General features: G+C 41.5%; 1 protein-coding gene across 14 annotated transcripts in view; it reads left to right on the top strand.

The window, feature by feature from the left end:
* The window catches only part of ATXN2 (ataxin 2), a 50,530-nt gene that overhangs the window by 26,416 nt on the left and 2,321 nt on the right, over window positions 1-21,793 (top strand). For 7 of the 14 annotated variants that reach the window (XM_034068014.1, XM_034068015.1, XM_034068018.1 and 4 more), the window contains 12 exons: window positions 1,337-1,525; window positions 2,205-2,312; window positions 3,186-3,256; window positions 3,943-4,250; window positions 4,725-4,788; window positions 4,900-5,052; window positions 5,554-5,620; window positions 7,692-7,876; window positions 8,459-8,591; window positions 12,890-12,943; window positions 18,324-18,469; window positions 19,295-19,522. In XM_034068014.1, the coding sequence (XP_033923905.1) occupies window positions 1,337-1,525; window positions 2,205-2,312; window positions 3,186-3,256; window positions 3,943-4,250; window positions 4,725-4,788; window positions 4,900-5,052; window positions 5,554-5,620; window positions 7,692-7,876; window positions 8,459-8,591; window positions 12,890-12,943; window positions 18,324-18,469; window positions 19,295-19,522 (1,706 nt within the window). The remainder of the gene's footprint in view (window positions 1-1,336; window positions 1,526-2,204; window positions 2,313-3,185; window positions 3,257-3,942; window positions 4,251-4,724; window positions 4,789-4,899; window positions 5,053-5,553; window positions 5,621-7,691; window positions 7,877-8,458; window positions 8,592-12,889; window positions 12,944-18,323; window positions 18,470-19,294; window positions 19,523-21,793) is intronic. The other 7 variants (XM_034068016.1, XM_034068017.1, XM_034068024.1 and 4 more) reach the window with 3 other exon arrangements.

Here is a 21,793-nt window from a genome sequence, read left to right on the forward strand (position 1 = left end):
TAGCTTAGTAAACTAGTTGGTGAGTTGGTCCTTCAGGTGCAGTATTGACCTAATGGCAGAGAGGTTAAGTCAGCTGCTGTATGAAAGGAAGGAAAAATGTGGGAATTAGTTGTTGGAAAAAGCAATTTTCAACAGGCAAGTTATTGAAGGAGACAGGAAGAGTTCTATGTGTTCCATTGCATCACTGAATTTGGTTAATGGCAGTGCAACCGAGTTGTGGTTTACAAATGGAGGAGGCTTTTATATAGAGGAAGGCTGGTGTTGGAAGGATGATGAAATGATATTCAAGTTAAGTTGGATATATTTTTCCTTTAGAAACTGGTCGGGTTTTAAGTGGCTATTTTGTGTTTGTCTCAGGGCTGTTGCAGCAGATAATAGTCAGTGTCTCTTCTTTTTTTGTTCCATTAACATGTTTCTTAAATACTTCATGACACAGGCCCTAGTCTCGAGCTTTTGTAGTTGAGGTCGTGTTCTAGTGAATTGTCAGCAACTGGGCACTCTCTTTGCATTGAAGGGCAAGTGAGCAGCAGTTTGAAGTCTGGTACGTGTTAGCAGTGCTAGAGTTCTAGAGGAGGGCAGTGGGAATGCATGTTTCAGCAAGAAGGGAGGAATTAGAACCCCTCAGACCTGTTGCCTTGTGGAAAAGATTTAACCTCTTCTGTTATGGCATTATGTCTGATTCATCTTCCCTCCCCATTTTATATGTTATTAACGTGCAAGTAGGATTGTTAGAACAACTTAACCTCTCTTTCTCCTTGCTCACTTGAAGTTAATATGTGATGTAAAGCACGTAACTAGCCACGGCGGGATGAGCAGGAGGTATAACTTACCATTCAAAGAATATACAGCTTCCCTCGCTGCTTTAACACGGGGGTAAAACCATACATCAAACCATCTTCTTTCAATAGGATATTGTTTTCCTTCCAGCTGGCAAACCTCCAAAAGAGGACGCTGTAAAATGGATGTGGGTTTCTTCAGCCCTTGTAAAAACGTTTTACAGCTGTTTGTGTGGAGACCTGACCACCTTTTCTGTGTTAATGTGAGCTGGTGTAGTTGTACTACGTGGGGGCTGGGGAGAATATTGCAGTTTCAGGGTGGCACTACAGGGCAGTGATATGTATTAGGGGACAGTCTGCAGAATAATTGCACCACTTATCTGCAATGCTGCATTGTAAGGAACTAGGAGATGTACCTGAAAGGTAAACAGGTTTTCAGTTACTATATAATGCTCCACTAAGTATTTTAAAGCATGTCGTTAGTGATTTATAAATAAGCAAACTGCTGAGCAGATGAGGAAACTTAATCCTATAACTGTTTTTTCCCTGTTTGTTTCTAGTTCCAAGATTATCCCCTAAAACACACAGGCCTAGGTCTCCAAGGCAGAGCAGCACTCCCATGGGACCAGCTCTGCCTTCTCCTCAGCCTGGAACTATTCCCACTGAATCTGTTGCCATGCCTGTTCCAGCTGCCTCTCCTACACCTGCCAGCCCTGCATCCAACAGAGCAGTTACCCCTTCCAGTGAAGGTAAGTTACCCTTGCTGCTTGCAAATGCTCCTGTTCCTTAATCCCTGACAAAAAATGGTGCCTCTGCAAGAGCAGAGCTGCTTCCTAAATGATAGGAAAACTTCTGATGCATTTGATTTCACTGTGTAGCGAGTTCTCCTTTTGTCATGATGCTAGCTTTAAACTAAGGTTGGAGAAAAGCTTTTTGGTAAGTGTATGTGCTTGATTTCTTCTGCTCTTTAAGGGGAGTGGGCTTATAGGTGTTTGACTTGAATTGAGGATTATATTTTTTCTTCAGATGAGTTCCTGGCTGTTCAAAGTAACATGGGATGCTGGTTTCAAGGAATATGCTGAGCATAGCAAAAGGAAAGGGAATAATCCAAACACCCAAGAGGCACAGTCAGATGTCTGAGAGCTCTAATCATTGTAGCACTGTCTAATGGACTAGTGAATATAGTCTGCTTTCAGTTTATAGTTCATTTCTCAGCCTAGTTAAGGCTCTGTGTATGATGCGAAGGATGTGTTTGTCAGGGACTTCTTTGGCTTAAAGGCAGTAGAGTGAGAAGGAGGGAGGATAACCCTCCAGACCCTAACATTTTCTTGGATAAGCTAAAATGGTTAAATCTCAGTTCTGTTTCTGTCTTGCTCTCTCTCTTTGGTTAGTTTGAGTTGTGTGAATAACTGGTAATTTCTTTCCTAGCTAAAGATACTAGGCTTCAAGACCAGAGGCAAAATTCAGCAACTGGAAACAAGGAGAATATAAAGCCAAGTGAGACTTCTCCTAGTTTTCCTAAACCTGAAAACAAAGGTTTGTATCAAGCTTTCAACTATACTTGTGTAATATAGGAATTCCACGCACTAAACCTGCTGTACTGACTGCTTTAGTTAGCATTTTGAGGAAGACTTGGAGGCAGTCTGACTGGGGTGTTCTACAGCGAAAACTTGGTCATGCAGGTGTGAAGTGGCAGGCCTGCAATTTTACATGTTGTTCTTCACTCATTTTATCAACACAGAGCATGAGGATGCTCATGTGGATGGTGGGCTTTCTTTTCCCGTGATTGTTCTTTTTCCTGCTTACAAAGCTGGTTTTTAGCTGTCTGGACTAAATGAGTGTTCTGCTTAGAGCTGTACTCTGGAGCATCATGGTCAGCATAGGTTTTGTAGCTGTGCTTCTTCCTATTATGCCTTAAATTTGGCCCTCTCTGCAGCATCGTTTGTTCATTCAGTTCTCCAAAACATCTCTTCATGCTGAAATTAGAATCATAAAATCATTTAGGTTGAAAAAGACTTTTAAGATCAAGTCCAGCTGTAAACCTGACCTTGATCAGCGTTTCACCTTTACTTGCTATGCTCTGAAACACTGGTCTGTTATGTTCTGTGGGTTTTGCTGCATGCTGCTTTGTGTTCAGCTGAGTTCTGCAGTCCCTGCACCTCAGGGCTTCTCTCTTGGTGCGACGCATTAGAACTACAGATATGCCAGTTACGTAATGCTGTGGTTTCAGCAGTGTATTTTTGTGTGCTCATACACGTAGTTCATGGAATTACAGCAAATTACAGATGAATTGATGACCCTATTTCATTTTTAGATGTGAAACATTTTTGCAAACTCAATAATGTGTACGTGTTGTGTATCAGTCTTGTATTAGAAATGCTTGGACAATGTTGATCTTATATTTGGCAGGTGTATCTCCAATTGTTTCAGAACATAGAAAACAGATTGATGATTTAAAGAAATTTAAGAATGACTTTAGGGTAAGTTTCTCTGTATTAACTTAATGGTGTTAACTCATGTGCATCCAGACTATTTTAATGAACTGAATAAACTGCCTGTGTTCACAGGAGAACAGGTCCTCATCACTTGGGCTTCATTTATGAAAATAGAAGAATACATGCTAGATATTATAAAATCAGTGCTGACTCTTGCTAGTAGAATTGCCTAATACACGTGAATGTGCATATTGACTGTACACTGAAAGTAGTACTTGAGGCCTGTTTGATTCTTAGGTACAAATAATTATCACATTTAAACTCCATATGGAAGAGCTGTTTGAAAATTAAGTAAAGGGATTTGCTGAGGCAAATTGAAGGTGGTTATATTGGTTTATTAAATCGGGTTGGCTTTTCAAGTGTTACTGTTAAATCACATGGGGATGAGTCCAGAGGGTTGTCTTAAGCTTTCCTGTCACTTCTTAATCAACATATAGGTCATTTGAGTAGCTGAATAGCTTCTTTCACAGTGTAGGCTTAACACGTCATCCTGGTTCATAGATTTCTTTTCTAGCAGAGATGGAAATGTATGCTTTAAAAGGTCATTTCCAGATGATTGAGGCCTGTGGGACTGTGGTTTACTCTGTGTATGTGATAGCATTAGGTTTGTCTCTCCCTAGTTCTGCATATCAATTTACTGAATATATTCCTTGGGGTTCTTTCTTTTTCAGTTACAGTCGAGTTCCTCTTCAGATGCAGTGGATCAGCTGCTAAACAAAACCCGAGAAGGTGAAAAATCAAGAGATGTAGTTAAAGAAAAGACAGAATCAGCCCCTAAAGAATCTGTCATAGAAACTGGCAGTAATACTAACTCTAATGGTGGCAGTAGCAAACCTAATAGTCCAAGTATTTCTCCTTCAATAAGTAATAGTTCTGAGCAAAAGCGAGGGCCTGAGGTAACTTCACAAGGTGTACAGACATCTGGGCCTGGAAGTAAACAAGATAAAGAGGATAAAGAGGAGAAGAAAGATACTTCTGAGTGAGTAATTATGCCTTTTAGAATAAGCACATCTGTTATTAGCATTTAGCCATTTGTGGATAAAACTGTGATGAATGTGTAATATCTTACTGTTTATGTATGGATACCAGTACTCTCTGTTACACAGAGAGGAGAACAGGTGAAGTGACTACTAAAAGTCATTTGATGAGTCAGTGGCAGAGCTGCATGTAGAACTCTTTTGATGCCTCATTGATATCTCAATGCTTATTTAAATGTTTCCTGGCTCATGTGAGCTGCAGTATCAACAGCAGGAAAGCTTTCCTATGGATAAGTGTAGTAAGAGTACTGTCACCAAGGGTGGCTTTTTGCATGCCATGTGTTGCTTGAGTTCTCAGAAATCTGACTCTCAGATAGAAATGAGGTTTTTAATATGTAAATTTTTAACCACTAGGGAGTTTTACAGATCTGTTTATAAAAGAATAATGCTGAATGTCCTTTTTTTGTTATGTTTAGGCAAGTTAGAAAATCAACACTTAATCCTAATGCAAAAGAGTTCAATCCTCGATCTTTTGCTCAAGTAAGTTACTTGATACTGTTTAACATTGCTTTTGAGTAGATCTAAGTAAAACTTGTCCTTGGAGGATAATCACACTAATCTTGCATATGCCTTGTTGAACTCTGTTTGTAGCCGAAACCTTCTACTACACCAACCTCCCCTCGTCCACAAGCTCAGCCTAGCCCCTCCATGGTGGGTCATCAGCAGCCAACCCCAGTGTACACTCAGCCCGTTTGTTTTGCACCAAATATGATGTACCCGGTTCCAGTGAGTCCAGGCGTGCAGGTAAAATGCAAACTTACACTTCTCAGATGGGTGGCAGCGAGTTGAGGACACTTAGGAGATCTAAGTTAAAACAGGGAGATAGTACAGCTTACAGTACTCTTGTAAATATGGGCACAGTTGCATTGTTGTTAAGTTTGAGCTAGACTTCCTCCCCATCCTCTTAAATTTTAAGCAACTGTTTCTTCCAGCTGCGTCCCACCAGTTTCTGGTCATTGTAGGGATTACTAAAATAACAAATCTAATTGTTATAAAGCTGACTGATTTAGTACCTTGAAGCAGCAGTAGTAGCATGACTTTACTGGTCATTGCAAACCATATAACCTTAGTTGTTTCTACATGCAGATTAATCATGGTGAGCCCAGAAAATACCTTACGTTAGACAGAATTCACTAAACCATGTAACATAACAGAGTAAACCACATCAAAGCTGAGTGCGGCCCCCACCCTGACACACATTCACTTTTTAAAGGAATATCACAGCTTCACCTCCTTCTGTTTCAGCCTTTGTATCCAATTCCCATGACGCCCATGCCAGTGAACCAAGCCAAGACATATAGAGCAGGTAAAGGTGAGAATAATACTGCCTGTTTGGTTCTTAGTCTGCATGCAGCATGAATACATTACAGATGTTTGTGTGTTTTCTAATCTGTGTTAATTTGGTTTCAATTGCTATTCTAAATGCTATTTTTAATAAAGGGAAGTAAGTGGAAATCTAGATAAACTAATTCAGCCAAAACATGCTAAGTTGGAGTAATGGGGAGTTGCTTGGTTTGGAATCTGATCTGTCAAACAGGAAAATGTCTCTCTTACTTGGAATATTAGGGTAAGCGGATCATTTCCTATATTTCATAAACATTATGAGTTTGCTTAAAGGGAACCTTTCTGCACCAGTTTCCTCCACTGGTTTGCAGCAGAGCCCTGAGTAGTGCTTTGGTAGAGGGGGTTGTTGTGGTCACTGTTTCTGCAGAAAGAGTTCATACTTCAGAATATAGAGAGAAAGAGTATAGAGAGAAATTCAGAGTAAGAGAGAAATACTTCAGAAAGAGTATGTGATGCTCCTCTTCTGGAAGGAGCTTACTGCTGGTTCCAGTTTGTTCCTTTGCATTCCTTCTGCAACACTAACTGAACAGCTGGACTAACAATACCATGGTTTTAAGAAGTGCCACCTGTGGCTGTGGAGGGGAGAACATGTGTGGTGAGATGCACTCTCTTCTGAGCAGTGCAGTGAAGGAGCAGAAAAATGCTGGTCTTGTTTTGATAGTCGTGTTTCACATAATGCTCTGATTCTACACAGTGCATGCTTTCTTGCAGTTTTATACAGTGGGTTGTGATGATAGGTTCCAGAGCTGCAGCTCCAGTCACTGGAGGAGGAAATTGTTTAAAAGAGCAGTTCTGCTGTGTAGAAACAAACAAGTAGCCTTTATGAATGGAGGGAAGACAAAAGCCCACAATGTAATTCTGTTTTAAAGCACACTAACTTCACTGTGGTCTGACCCAGGAAATCTTCTGGTTGGTGACACTGATTATTTTAATCAGAGATATGTTGCTGGGTACCCACTTGCTGCATGAGGCTGCTCTCCTGTTCTGAATTCCTTTTTCAAGTTCCATTAGTTTTGGATATCCATTCTGTGTGCAGCACAGTCCTGATGGAGCTGCATGGGTTGAAGGTCAGGGCCTTTATGCTGTTCCAGTTGCATCCTGTGTTTACTCTTCTCTGTTGTTGATTTTCAGTGTAAATACAATCATCACTGAGTGAATTTACTGACATCTTCAGCATTTCCCTCTTTGCCTCTCTCTAAGGGCTCTGTCTACATTGCACACTGCAGTGGAGTTCACAGGTGCTTGGGTTAGCATAGTTATTAGTTGCAGTCTCACTGCAGCAAGCTGGAGCTCACCTTGAACTCTCATGCCCTGTTGCTTAGTAGGCTGAATTAGTTTGTTCTCAGTGCCTGGCTGCTGTGGTTTGATTGATTGTCTTACCAGGATAGCTCAGGTGGTCCCACACTACAGCACTCTGCTTTCTTAATCTTCCTTTCTTCTTATTATTCCTACTCCTTTTCTTCTTATAGGTTGATTTGTCCCCTTCAGTGTTGATTGTGCCTTAAAAGTTGCTTTCTGCTCTCCTGAGGGGTAGCACAGAGCTTGAAAGATGTGAATAGCTCAGATTGTGGCTGTGTGGAGACCTTTATTCTGCTCTTCTCAGCCATCAGCACAAGTAATTTTAACAGACTCAGATTTGCAGTTGATGGAACAGTGGCTGGGTAGTTCCCATAGAGGGTGAATTAAGCCTTTTGAAGGGGTCAGGATCAAATCTGAATAACGTAGGTATGCTGATACAACCTTTCTCTACTTACTCTTGACCGTCTTTCTCTCCCTCAGCCTTTGTTCCTTCCTTCACAAAAAGAGCAGGCCTGGGTTTGTGGCTGTATACACAGCTCAAAGGCAGTGATGAAAATCAAATGTTTGTTGGAGGAATTCCTTTTCATGCTGTTCCTTTTGCATAGAGCTCTAATATATGGGTAAAGCTGATGGGTGAGGATGTTCCACTTGGTCACAGTGACATTGTAATGTGAAGCCTTTCAGGAAGGTGGTCATTCTTTGTCCTGTGTTTCTAATGTGAGGCACTGTTTGCTTTGTAGTACCAAATATGCCACAGCAACGGCAAGACCAACATCATCAGAGCACCATGATGCATCCTGCCTCAGCAGCAGGCCCTCCAATTGTAGCTACGCCACCTGCTTATTCAACACAATATGTTGCATATAGTCCCCAACAGTTTCCTAATCAGCCTCTTGTGCAGCATGTGCCACACTACCAATCTCAGGTAAGAGTCCTTTCACTCTACGTAATAAACCAGAAGTAATTAAATGGCTCGGTCCTAAGTTGTCTTCAGTCATAAGACTGAACAGTTTCTGTGTTCTGATGGTGTCATGGTGTGCTTCAAAGCCTGTAACAGACTATAAGGTCAGTTTAGAAGTTGGCATTTATTATTGATCCTGCCTTTTTAGCTCTTTGAAGAATTCTTTCCAGGTCAAGGCCAGGACAGCTCCTAGTTAGGTGTTCTAAAACCAAACTATTTGGTGTACTGCTCTTACTTCAAAAGCTTTGAAATAGACATGATTGGATAAATACAGAATTACATGCATAAGGTTAATACATAACTCGAGTAGCAAAAATCAGATATGCCAGTGGGTTTTGGTATTTTCTAGCCCACTGCAGAAAATACCCTTTAATTTTTAGGAACAACTGGGATAATGGTGCTAGTATGAAATTCGCAGTTTGCTCTGTATTTTAGTAAGGCTAAGTTATTGCTGTTACTGTTTCTAAGTACATAATTGTTTAGATGACAGTAGTTTCTTTGTAATAGCCTTCCAATTAACTGTTTTCTTCTTTCTCTTGACTGCAGCATCCTCATGTTTATAGCCCTGTAATACAGGGCAACGCTAGAATGATGGCACCACCAACACACGCACAGCCTGGTTTAGTATCTTCTTCTGCAACACAGTATGGTGCGCATGAACAGACGCATGCTATGTATGGTAGGAAACGTTTTGTGTTATATGTAACTTTTTAAGTTCTTAACGTTGTGCAGGGATGTATTTAATCTCAAGCTTCAAACATGGGTATCATTCAGATTACACCAGTAGATGTGGTTTATATTTCATAAGATGATGAGCAGAGAGCATTGAAAACTGAGCCACCGGGTTAAAATGAAAACTCAAGTATGCTGATTTCAGTAGGATGCCAGTGACCAAGATGAAATTTCAACCTGGGAGCTGCTAAAGAATATCTGCCGAAAGAAGTTTGTTCAAGTCCCCTTGATGCTCTTGCCACAACATCCCTTGATTGTTTCTTGATTATAATTAGGACTTGTTTTATTGCAAGGCTATGACCTCAGTTTCAAAACTTGACTTTAGTTCTGACAACTAGTGAAATGCTGTCCTTATACTACTAGCATTATTAACAGTATGAACACTGCTGTTTAAGCAAAATAAAACATGTGTTGCTTACCTTTCTTTTTTTGGTAAGTCAAGAATATATGAAACAGCTCATGTATTGCTCTGACTTTGACAGTTACTCTCCAGCGTTATCAGATGGGCGTATTTCACATACAGTGAAGTGCTGAAAATGTGGGTTACCTTGTTACAGAGTAAAATGTGAAAGAACTTCTAAAGCATTATAAATGTATGATAAATCAATGCCCAATTTGGAGGAAAAAAAAACCTCACTGCAAAACATGCTATTGAAAGAGGTAGAATCAAGGTTGCTAGAAGGCTTGGAAATTGTCATAAAATGTCAAAACAGCAGATGGTCTCTTGAAAACATGGCATTTCAATACTTGTTATAGCATCTGAAGAAGCCTTTTATTGGGTCACGTATATTATTGACTTAGATTCTAATAAAAGATTTTCTGTACCTTTAGACATCTTTGTATGTGTTCCAGTGCTTAGTTTTACACTGCTACCTAATGGAAGTCCATGATGTGTCATGAAAACCTACAAAGGCTGAGAATCTGAAGTTTAGTGTGGAATTAATTCTGATTTTAAAAAGTCTGTGTCTTGCCCATCTGAAAACATCCTGTCAGATCTCGGCAGTGGGATGGTAATAGAGCTGAGAAGCAAAACTAAGAGAGAGAAACCTTTTCTGACACTTGGAGGAAGAACATTTCAGCTCATTTGCGCTGAAGCTGAAATGGAAGTTACTTGGTAGAGATTTAAGTCTTTCACAGGTCCTTGCTAATTGTGTAACTTTGATCTTTTCTACTCTTGTGCTTGAGGTGTCCGTGTAAACAGATCTTCTTTTTCATTAGATTAAATAGAGTGAATGATCAAAGGCTTTCAGACCTTTATTGGTGAAAACTCTCCTCTCAAATCCTAATGAAAATAAAAACCAAACATGAGATAATCTGAGATATGATTCAGAATGGTTGCATGTGACTTCCTAGCAATTTCTCATTGTGCACCATCCTTTTCTTCTGTAACCAGTGGGTTCTACAGCATTGAAGTACAAGCCCATTCCCTTGGTTGGCTTTGATCTGTAGATGTCTGTATAGTTTTATCACTGATACTCCAATTTACAACTGTTAGATCTCATTGCTGTGTTGGTTTTGCAGCTTGTTTGTTGTAGGTATGTGATTACCTACCAGTGCAAACAACTAACTTGGGTCAAACTTGAATTCGTTGGTATTTTCTGCCATGTAATTAAATACTACGTTTCCAAGAGCACCTAATTTAACAGAAGTTGCATGTCCTCCTGTGTTCTTTCAAGTAGCTACTTGGTGACTCTTCTAAATGTTCTCCAACCTTCCCAGTAAATGATAAGTGCTTGAAATTCTTGTTATTGAAACCATTCAACGCAGCTGGATCATGAACTCCATATGAGACACTTTTAAGAGTATGTTCTTGCCATGTGCAGATGTGTTTATTGCCTAGTGAACATGAATTGGCTCAAATGTGCCCTTAACCTACAGGGTTTACAGTTAGCTACACACGAGCTGATTTCTGATGTAGTGCAGCACTGTCTCAGTTCAGCTTTTTGCAAGTCTTCCATGTGCTGAGTACTCAAAGACCTTGCCTAGATGGATTGTGTTTCCTCCAAATGTGTCCATCTGTAACAGATGCACTTCAGCTTCCATTTATCGATATGTGAACTCCTGGGGAAAGCATAGAAATGCCTGAGGTGATAAATATAAGCTGCTTGTGGAGTACACTGCTAAAGAACAACGTGCTGGAATCATTCACATCTGATTGAGTGGCTGTAAGAACGTATCCATAACTTATGTTCTGTATTTTGGGAATCTTAAGTTTACCCACAGTATGTTTGACCTCAGAATACCAATGCACTTTGATTCTGGTCCTCTTCTAAACCTAATCTGAAAGGTCAGAATAACAACTTCCTGCGAAGCAACAACCACTGCTTTTGAGTTCTGGAGCACTTGCTCCAACAAGGTCTCAGATTTCCTTTTGGCTCTTTAAAATTGCTGTTTGATTTTAAAAATATGTGTCTTATTATTTACTTTGAAATTCATTTTTGCCCCCATCGATACCAGGATTCTGTGGGCTATAACTGCCCCTATATCCTTCAAGGTACTAGTGCTTTCTTTGAGAGATGACTCTTGGAATGTTCCCTTTTTTCCTGCATATGTGGTAGAAGAGGTCTGCAAGGACAACATTACTGAGACCTGGGGGTTGGGGGGCACTGCTTATGGAACATTCGTAAAGGTGTGAAATGTTTTCTGGTGAGACCTGAAACTCCATCTCCACTCATGGTTTGGGACAAGTTGCAAGTCTGTGGCAAGCAGTTGCAGCCTGCCAGCGAAGAGAAGTGCTTGTTGATCCATTGAGTGAACTGCCCTCACTGCCAGAGTTTGGGTTTTGTTTTCCTTCGTGTCCTGGCGAGAGATAGCTGAATCCAAAACACATGCTGTGACCTACGCTCAGTGATAAGCGCTCTTCCATTTTAAAGAAAAAGTACTTTTTTTTGTCTAATGCTGTTTAATGGGATATTTCTGCACTTCTGGGATTTCCTTGCCAGTCATTACAGTGTCCTGCTTCTGTTTGACAACCCGCTGTTGACAAGAGCTCAAGAGAAGCAGAGGAGCGTGGTTACCAGTAGACCCACCTAAACCTATGATGGAGGAGTGTATAAACCATGGGGTTTTTCCCCTCAAAACACAATTGGGAAGGACAATATTCAAGCAACTATCTTCCCATCTACCAGCCAGGTGCTAAACACGTCTAATTACACACTTCAGCTTGTAACTTCTGGAGACGTGAGCCACTTAGATGTCCTTACCAAGGAGAGCTTGAAATGCAGGCACTGCTGAAGCAGAGCAGTACACACACATACTCACATACCTGGCCATGGAGTTGTTGTTCTCACCCTACCTAACTGCACGTTGGTTTCAGAATGTATTGTCTGTCTCAGAAGTGTTGGCTCTGTGTGATCTCCCTGATACCAATGTCCTTGGGCTGGAGTCTGCTGGCCATGGTTTGCAGTTTGACTCCTTGGTCTGTGTTGCACAAACACCCAAACTTGTCTTGTGCTGTTTAGGAGAAAATGTGGGTATCTCAGCAGAGGGTGGATATATTCATTCCTGTGACAATGACCTTGTGTTAGTTTTACCGTGTAGCTGAATTGCCTGTGTTTTCAGATAACGAGTCCTCTGAAAAGCTTAACTTTTGTGTTTAAAACCAAACTTGGGTAAAACCAGACCTTGGTTTTATACAGATGCATTTCCTGTTTTTTTGTGCTCTCATTCCTGTCCCCATTCTCCCTTCCCCTTTCCCCTTCTGCATATGTTTTACTGGTCTGGTGTTGTCTCTAACTTTTATCTGGTTTCTGTCTCAGCAGTAGAGTAAATTCTATTACCCTGATAGTACAATGGTGGATATAATATAAACCTCAGAGGATTCTCCAGGGACTAAGAGTGAACCAGTCACCAAAGGTGTCTTGGAACTGTTAAGAATGCCAGTGATCTAGCTGAAAAAGCAGGGGGCCAATTTCTGTTCTAGCGTGATGACATTTTAACCTTCTTATTACAGTGGACTGTAATAGACCATTAATTGACATAAAGTTGATTTTTGTGTGAAATAAGAACTGAAGACCTCAGTGTCCCAGTTAAGGAAGGCTTGCTTGAGACTTGTGTTGTTTCATCTCCACTCCTTTGTAAAACTAAATATCCACCTCTAATAGCACCTAAGTAAATAAAAATATCTGCATGGTTCTACAAGCTTAAAAAAAAGAAAACCTTAAAGCATTGACACTGACCTTTCCAGAAGACGGGAAGTATGCACGTGGCAAGAGGCTAATTTACCTTTCTATTTCCCAAATTCAGCATGTCCCAAAATACCATACAGCAAGGAGACAGGCCCTTCTTTCTACTTTGCCAGTGAGTTGGGTTTTTTGTACTAATTTTGATTGTACAGAAAAAGCACTTTCTAAAGAACAGATGTTAAAGGAATGGGACGTGTTGAGGGAACAAGTTTCCTTGCACCAAACCAGTGTGTGGAAAACTCAGGAAGGTTCCTTTTAATGGACAGGGGTGTGAAGCAGATTGATATAAGCACAGGAGGCTGATTTGTTGGCTTTTAAAATTGGGTTTGCATGTTGAATAATCTCTGACTTTAATACCCACTCTTTTCATCCGCAGCCAGAAGTGAGCACTGCATGTGGATGGCCTTTCCTTAAAACGTGACTGAACTGCCTCACTGCCTTGCTTTCATGGCTCAAATGGGGTTTTAAAACCTTCACAAGTTATTCATCTTCCTAAAAGGAGAAGTATCTTGTGCCTCATCTCTTTAAAATGCTGTGGCTCAAGTTCAGAGCCCCGGGGAGGAAATAACTTGAGTTGCAGCTGAGGTGAAGGAAGCTTTCTGTAGAGTTACTTTGGAACTACTGAAGGAGAGCTGTGAGCAACGTACTTTGTCTTTATTATAACAAGAGTGAGTAGATGAGGGCTCCTTGCATCAGCTGCTTCCTCCTTGGCCGATGAACAGTATCTGTTACCTGGCTCCAGCACTCCTGTGGGGTGTTTCCTACACCAGTGTGAGCACTGGGAGAAGTGCTGATGTTCTCCACACTCATGGTACACAACAGCTAACACGGCCTTCAGTTACATATGTATACTGGGAAGGGCAGATTAACTAAAACCCACTGCCTTGTATGTTGGTGTTCATCATGGCACTTTGAGGAAGCTGGGGTTTGGGGGTGTAGTTGCAGGATGAGCTGTTGCTGTCACCCAAAACATGGGAAAGGAGGACTTGCAGTTTCAGGGTGTTTTCATACTTGCTCCTGTCTTGCAGTGAGACTTGTTGCTGTGTGTGTCTGCAAGTCCATGCAGCCCATGCCAGGCACTCTTCTGGGGTTTTTGAGTTAGCTCATGCAAGAGGGATGTGAGAAATACCACTTGTTCTCCAAAAGTCTCTTCTGGAACAGGCTTCCTGTGGTTCTTGTACAGCCCTGGTTCTGCATGAACTGGTGTTGGAGGATGCTGACCTGTCCTGTTTTCATGCCTCTTGGTTTGGTGCACTGAAATAACTTTACTAAGCTCGTTCCTTTCATGAGTAATCTTTTAAGTGAAGTCCACTCTACCTGTGTAAAATGACTTCTTGAAATGTTTGTGTTATGAAAGAAATATTTGCTATTTCTTTGCTTCCTACCATTCAGGTCTTTTAAATGTAGTTATCCTCACCATCTTACTGGGTCTGGCAATAGTTTTGAAGTTTGTTCACTGGTCAGTTCTTGAAAATAGGCTCTTCAGTGCATCTTTGGACGATGACCAACGATGACCACCATTGGCACCATTGAAATGCCTACCAGGGCAAGCACAAAATTACAGGATACGGGTTTTTTTTGCATCTACCCTCATAGCTGGGAGTTGTGCTTGATTTCTGCTGCTCTGACCTCTTTTGATTTCAGCTCCTTCTGTGGGTTTGATGGTTGACTGCTCCTTGTTTGCCTCTCAGAGAAATGGGTTGCACTTTTGTAGAGTTGAATTCAGTAATTCAATCCATCTGATATTTCTGCTCACTTCATTACCCAATCACTTTTCTTCACTGTCTGTCCCTGCCAGGTTGGTGCAGTTGAATATTGCATGGTAGGAAACAGCTTGATCAAAAAGATGCTGAAGTGAAGCAGATTATTAGCCCAGGGAGTATTTCAGGGGGAGAGGGAGCTTAAGGCAGAAAGGGTGAGAAAAACAGTGTATTTGTGCTGGAGTGAGCTGAGGCTACTTGCAGCAAGGAGATACACAGAGCTGTTTTGTCCTTCTGAGAGCTTTCTCAGCACTTTCTTGGATACTAGATGGCCATTTGGAAAATGTCCAGAGCGCTAAGAATTGGGAGAAAATGTTGGATAATTGGTGATTTATTGTGTTTTTCTTCACCTCCTGTCTTACCTTGTTTGCTCTCTGATCTGTGTAGTGAGCTGTTGTGATGAACAGGCAGAAATCCTTGGCATGAGTCACAGTGAAAGTGCTTTAGTTACAGCTAAGCAGGTGAATTTCTCATGGCTGTTTTGCAGGGCTTCTTTCACAGGCTTGCTGGCCTCATAGAGTTCATTGGCTTGTCACGAGCTATTAATTGCCCTAGCTCAACGTGGAAACCCTTTTACATCCCTGCAGTTGGAAGTTTGAACCCTGCTTCTGAGCTAACAAAGATCCGTGCATGTATTTCAGACTTGCTGCCACTTGCCCTGAACCGTTCTTCATTTGTATGCAGTCTCAGTACAGGATTTAGATAAGTGTCCAAATAACGTTTTTTGAAAGGCACTTTTAATATTACTATTAAAACATGATTTGCAGCAGCATCTGAAGTAGTTTTAACCAAACTTGTAGAGTTTATTGGAATAATTTGTTAAGGAGGAGAAAATGGGGGAGAGGAGAAGCGAAGCAAATAAAAATCCCTTAGTATAAAATATCTGGTATTTCCAGTGCGAAGTTATAGATAAAAGATGTTAAAAGGTTATGGAAGAGCTGCTTTCTGACAAAGCCTTCATTCTCCCCCTGCTTCAGTACCTATTCTTTAGGGTACTATTCCTAGGTTTAAGTGGTTTCTTAAGAGAGAAATTCTTCTTTGTGAAGTTTTATTGTATAATGTCTCTGTTTCAGAGTAACTCAGTTTATTATTCTCTCGGCTATGAAGAGATGAAAGATGAATTGCACGAATGGTTGAAGAGAGCACCACATTAGTTCAGTGGCTCTTAACAAGGAATGTGGCAGGATGTGGGAAGCCTTGAATATCTTACAACTTGGAATTAATTTTCATATACATTTTAAAGCCTCCTGAATGGAGTCGAAGTTAATTCGTAGTTAGATGTGCCAGCGCTGTGGCCAAGGCAGTGGGATGAGAGCTGAGGGAGACTGTTGGTAGCAATGCCCTTTGGCAAGCAAGTCAATCCCTCTCTGCATTTATTTCTATTACTTTGGCAGAGGTAATACTTCTGGCCTTCTGCAGAGTGTGGATAATAACGAGGGTGAGAAATTTGCCTGCTCTGGGAAACTAAAAACTTCATGCTGTAAAAATGATCAGTGTGTCTATAGACGATCTTCACACAGTTGTTGTAAGGAGCAGTGTTTGAAAGTCAGAATGAAGTGTGGTGGGGATGCTGCTGCAAAGTAAGTTTTAGTAGTGATATATATATATATATATAAAGCCTTTTCTTGCATTTGAAAGCTTAACAAAGTGCTGTGGAAGAAAATATTGGTAGTTTTGACAATATGCATAGAAAACACTAAGATGTTTTCAAAACACTTCTCAGAGGTGCTCACGGTGTATGAGTATGTACACTCGTGCTTAAGTACACTTACATGCTCATGCATAAGTAGGTTACCATCACCTCCAGACTGTGGGAGTTTAGGGATGCAAATACCTACGAAGTTCATCTGCATTAATAGCCTGAAACTGCAGTGCACATCACTGTTGGACCATTTGCTCAGTGAAGACTTAATGGAGCTTTCAAGACAGCAGGGCGGGATTAAGAGATATGTGGTAGGCAGTTATTTCCTAAAGGAGAGACTTCCATAATGGCCTGGGAGAGAAATCTCAGTTAGGCAAAAAGATGCTGTCCTGATGTATTCTAGCAAGTCTGATTGTTAGAAGTAGCATTTGTATGCTTAATAGCAAGCCAAACTGGAGGAAAACAAGTATGTGCACAGGGTACTATTGTGTCAGGGCTGGTTAATGGAGCACAGTAGGGTTGCTGTCTTTTTGAGACTTGCTTTTGCTGAACAGTATTGTGCTTTCAGATGCAGCTACATTTTTGTCCATTTTCTCCACCCATTTTGCCTTTCATCCTTTCTGTGCACTCAGGCAGTTGTGTGTATTCATGAACTTGGAGGCCAGCACAGTGACACTCTTGAGGAGCTGCAGCAAACAGTTCCTTGTGAAAGGGAGATAAAGCACACCTCACTAGCTGTGAATGCACCAGGCAGATGGCTGCAGCATAACTCAAGGTTTCTCCCTGTGCCCTGCTTTTCAGGTTGATTTACTAGGGGAAGGAAACACCACTAGAAAACCCATTGCTGCTAAGGGTATGCAACAGACAGGCACTTCATTGGCTATTAAGATCTTATCTAATACACACCCCATTAAATAAGCTGTAACTCAACAGTAAGTAACTAAATTCAGTCACAACTACAAAAAGAAATGAGTAGCAGGAGCAAGGTTGACAGTTTGCTTGGACTGTTTAGTCAGTAAAAACAGCCTCTGTCTTGGCAAGCTGTAACATAGGAGAGGATAGCGTGCATTGTCACATGTAGAAGTGTAGTTACAAACTGGACTGGTTGTTGCAGAAGATCTAAAAGCAGTGAGGGGAATAGGCAAAGCATCTTCATTTCCTTAGGGCCTTGCTTTCTGGTTGCATGTTTTGTGTGTAAAGGAAGGCTTGCTATCAGTATGGCTTTTCATACTTAGATTCCCTCAAGGAAGAAAACCTAAACTACCTAATGTGGCCCCTTTTGAAGCAGAACAGAGCAGGGCTCTTCAAGGAACTTGTTGCTGTTAGTTTGTTATTGGAGACTGGTATGGCTGTAGCAAGAGATGTGGGTTTACTGGTGTGAAAGTTCTGTGGTGTTATCCCTGGTTTAGATTTTTGTGCTTTATTTGCTACTGTTTCAAGGAATTAAGGATTTCATGGAATGTGGAGATCCAGACCAGGCTCTGTAATCGGCCTTGAGGGGAAAGGCAAGATATGTTATGTAGTACAAGATCCTGGCTTCAGCAGAACTTCGATGCTCAAGCAGCCTCAGTTTTCTCAGCTCTTCTTGTATATACTGTGTGTCCCTATAGCTCTTTTACATGCAGTGCATATACTTTACACTGACTGTACTGTGAGCAAGTTCCAGAAGAGTAGCATGGTGAGGTTAGCCAGGTATAAGGCCAAAGAATTTTTTGGATGGTGGAAATAAAAATGGCTTGTAAGACCTTTGAAAAGTCACTTCAGGAAAAACTATAAATTGTATGAAAACGATGAATTTGATATTTTAAACAAAACCAAAATGCTGCTTTGTTCTGTGTAGTATCTGTTACATTGTCAAACTAGGGAAGATGCACTGTCTAATTATGGTTATTTATAGACTTTCCTGCAAAACCAAACTACACAAAAGGTAAGAACTCAGCTATTTGCAAGATAAATACTTTTTATAGAAGGGGGAGGGAATATATTTACAGTATTTATAGTCTGAGCTGTAGTGCAGCCTTCAAGTGCAGATGGTAGCTTGATGAGATGCATGTTGTGTATCTGTTGCTAAATGTTGTTCTCTTTCATCCTAGTTTCCACTGGCTCACTTGCTCAGCAGTATGCCCACCCTAATGCTACCCTGCATCCGCATCCTCCGCATCCTCAGCCTTCTGCCACACCAACTGGCCAGCAGCAAAGCCAACATGCTGGAAGCCACCCTGCTCCTAGCCCCGTGCAGGTAATTGAGGGAGTGAATGTTTTTGCATTGTGTTTAACGTGCTCTGCTGGAAGGTATTGCATCTGATGCTTGCCATTGATATATTGATTTGAGAGGAAAAATGGTAGGAGACAAGCTGCATGTGACAGATCTCATAGGGGACTTGTCTGGATTCCCCTGTTATTTTCTGAAGGGTGGAAGTAGAGCTGTATAATGTAATCTTTCTCTGCTTGCAGTGGCAAGGTGATAGGCTTATAATGTAATTTCTTAGATAAGCTAGCAGGGAAACTCGTGGAAGTCCTTTTTCCTTAGTAAGGACTAATATTGTAGTCCAAGCATCCATTTCTCCCTGTTCACAGGGGCTGAGGTATAGCTTGTTTCTGTGTTAACAATTAAGGAGGGACCAGAGTTCTGTCAGAGCTTTAATATGAGTGGAGTTACAATCAAACAATTCTTAGCACTGATCTGCTGTTTCCAGTTGTATTTTGTCAAAGACAAGCAGCTGAAAACAAAACAGTCCTTGTGATAGTGCTGCATGTCTGAGTTACCTGCTGGTAGTAACTTTGGGCTGCTGAGTGCAAATCTCAAGTACACCCAGCTCCACGGTTTCAGGTTTTCCTTACCTGGCAGTGTAGGTTCTGTTTTCCAGATTTGTGCTTACATGATTCCCTAGTGGAAGGAGAAAGTGAGCCTGGTGGATTTGAGATGAGTTTCCTCATGCCCATGGATGTGACCCTTTTGTCACTTTTGAGAGCAGTTTTGCAGACCTTTCTTACTGTAGTTTACAGAACCGATGTGTCTCACTTCTAGACCAGCAGCTAAACCATCTTCTGTCTTTCTTTGCAGCATCATCAGCACCAGGCTGCTCAGGCACTCCACCTGGCAAACCCACAGCAGCAGTCGGCAATTTACCACGCAGGTCTAGCTCCAACCCCACCTTCCATGACGCCAGGCTCCAATACGCAGTCTCCACAAAATAGTTTTCCTACAGCACAACAAACAGTCTTCACCATTCATCCCTCCCATGTTCAACCTGCATATACCAATCCGCCACACATGGCCCATGTCCCCCAGGTAAACACAGTTTAACAACCTTCAAGACTAAATGTCTTAATGCCACAAAAGTTAGGACAGTCGGGCCTGCTGAAGTGATTTCCATTCTGTCACCTCTCAGCACAGACTACCTGTTGTGTTATTTAGGTTTTCTGTCTGTACATTGCCTTTTATTTAGAATTTTACAAGAGATTTGGACCTCAGCTTCCAACACCCAGTGCATCTACAACTGTAGTTTAATGAAGACATCTTAAGCTGGCACTGCTACTGAAAGGAATTGAGCTCTCTTCCCAGTTCTCGGCTCCCATCCCTGCCCTGCCCCACCATTCTGCTCACAGAACTGTTTGGCCATGCAGCAAACCAGACTGGGGACATGATTCACCTGAAGTGTGCCTCCCCTGCCCCCCTTTTAGGCTATTCCTCAGTCAGATCAGTTCACTGCTCAGGTTCACTGCATGAGCACAGGAAGAGCTGGCATACAGAAAGGTTGGAGGTGAGAGCTTGAGTGGAGGAAGGCTGAATTGCTGCTTTTGGTGGCAGTTTTAGGCTCTGCATTGTAGTCAAAACATATACAAGTACATCCAGTAAAGGATGTAACAAAGGATTTCTAGGGAATAGCAAGGCACTGCAGTGGGAGATAGGTGAGATTCAGTTCAGATGACTGCAAGACAATCCTTGCTGAAAGAGAAAACAGTGTGTGCCTCTGTGTGTGTGTGTGTGTGTATGTCTGTGTGTGGTTCTAAACGACCTGCTTAGGCAGAAGATCCCTGATGTTTGTTGGGCAACCTAGCAACAGTCCTTGCTTCAGGATCAGAAACCCACTTCTCTTAACTGCTCTCTTGTGGTCAACTCACTGAAAAAAACCTGGATTTTGGGAAGGGAAGCACATGATTGATGAATAAAGAGCTCTGCGTAAAGCAGCCTCACAAAGATTTTTCTTTGTATCTAAATCTCATGGATTTAGTGTGCTTTGTCAAGGAATGACAGTTACTTGGGAATTTGCCTGCGCAATTTCTTCTTCACACCAAGCACTTGGTGTGTGGCTTATGCCTTCTCATACAGGTTAAGAATAGTTAGGACTATCGTGACTAACTGTAATTAGGGAGGTTAGTCTAATAGGTGTCCTGTCCCTTGCAGAATTCTGATTCTTTGCTTTGGTCCCTTCATTAAGCCAATGAACTACTAGTTATTTAGGAATTGTTTTACTGATGTTGAGTTGTTAGCTTTTTTATTCTGTTGGGCTTTTAATTTCTCTGCTTCTCTTCTCTGGGAGGATAAGGAGAGGATGTCCACACTTGACTGCTCTTGCCAGGTCCTCCCAGGCTCTGGTTTCTGCCAGGAACAAGATTCTTGCTCTGCTCTGGTGTGATGACACTGGTGTGAATGCCTAGATTGTAGGAGCTTCTCAGGGTGCCCTGCATGCAACCATTGGGAAGGGTCTTTGCAGCAAGCTCCTGGGTTAGTGGCATGTTCAGTGCTGTGCCTTGCAACATGAAACATGTTGGTTTCAAGGTCAGCCTAGAGGTACACATCACGGCCAGGCCCGTGCCTGCGCTACGGATGCGACCATTGCCTTCCTTTCTGTGTGCCAAGCACTTAATAAGCAAACCTTGATGAAGCAAACCAGATGCAACTTTTAGTCTGTTCAGTCAGGTTTTTTAGCAATGCCTGCTAAAAGGAATGCCTGCTTTCCCCTGGATTTTTGACTTACGCAGTCTCTTCTGCTCTAGTTTTTGTAGGATGAAAACTACAATCTTCCATGAGATTGACCCCAAACTAACTGACTTTATCAAACAAAGTGGCTTCCTCAAACATCTCTAGTGAAGGAACAACTACAGTTGTGTTAAGAAATTTTAGATGCATGTAATTATTCCATGGTGGGGAAACTAGTCACTGGATTTAATAGTTCCTTAGCAGCCTCGTTTCCAACTTCTGAACACCATTCTGAACTACCATGTAGTAGGAATTTCAGTTAGGCTAACACAGGGGATCAGTTGAATGTCCCTTTAAGTGAACAGATGAATCTGGAGCTGTTAGATATCTCACTTGAGAAACAGTACTTTAAAATTCATTAGAGTCCTGTCAGCTGCCAATTTACAAAGCGTTTTGAGCCACAGCAGAACATTTTCATCCAATGTGTGTATTGAATGCAGCTGCTATATGAATAGCTGCTTTATAACGATGGCTGCTATAATAGCATGTTTGTCAAAGTAAAAATGGTGCTGATCCTGAAAGGTATTTCTGTTTCACAGCCTTATCTTCTAAGCCTTTTTTAGAGCAAGAGTGAGATTT

The sequence above is a fragment of the Melopsittacus undulatus genome, chromosome 12 (assembly GCF_012275295.1).
Source record: "Melopsittacus undulatus isolate bMelUnd1 chromosome 12, bMelUnd1.mat.Z, whole genome shotgun sequence".
NCBI lineage: Eukaryota > Metazoa > Chordata > Aves > Psittaciformes > Psittaculidae > Melopsittacus > Melopsittacus undulatus.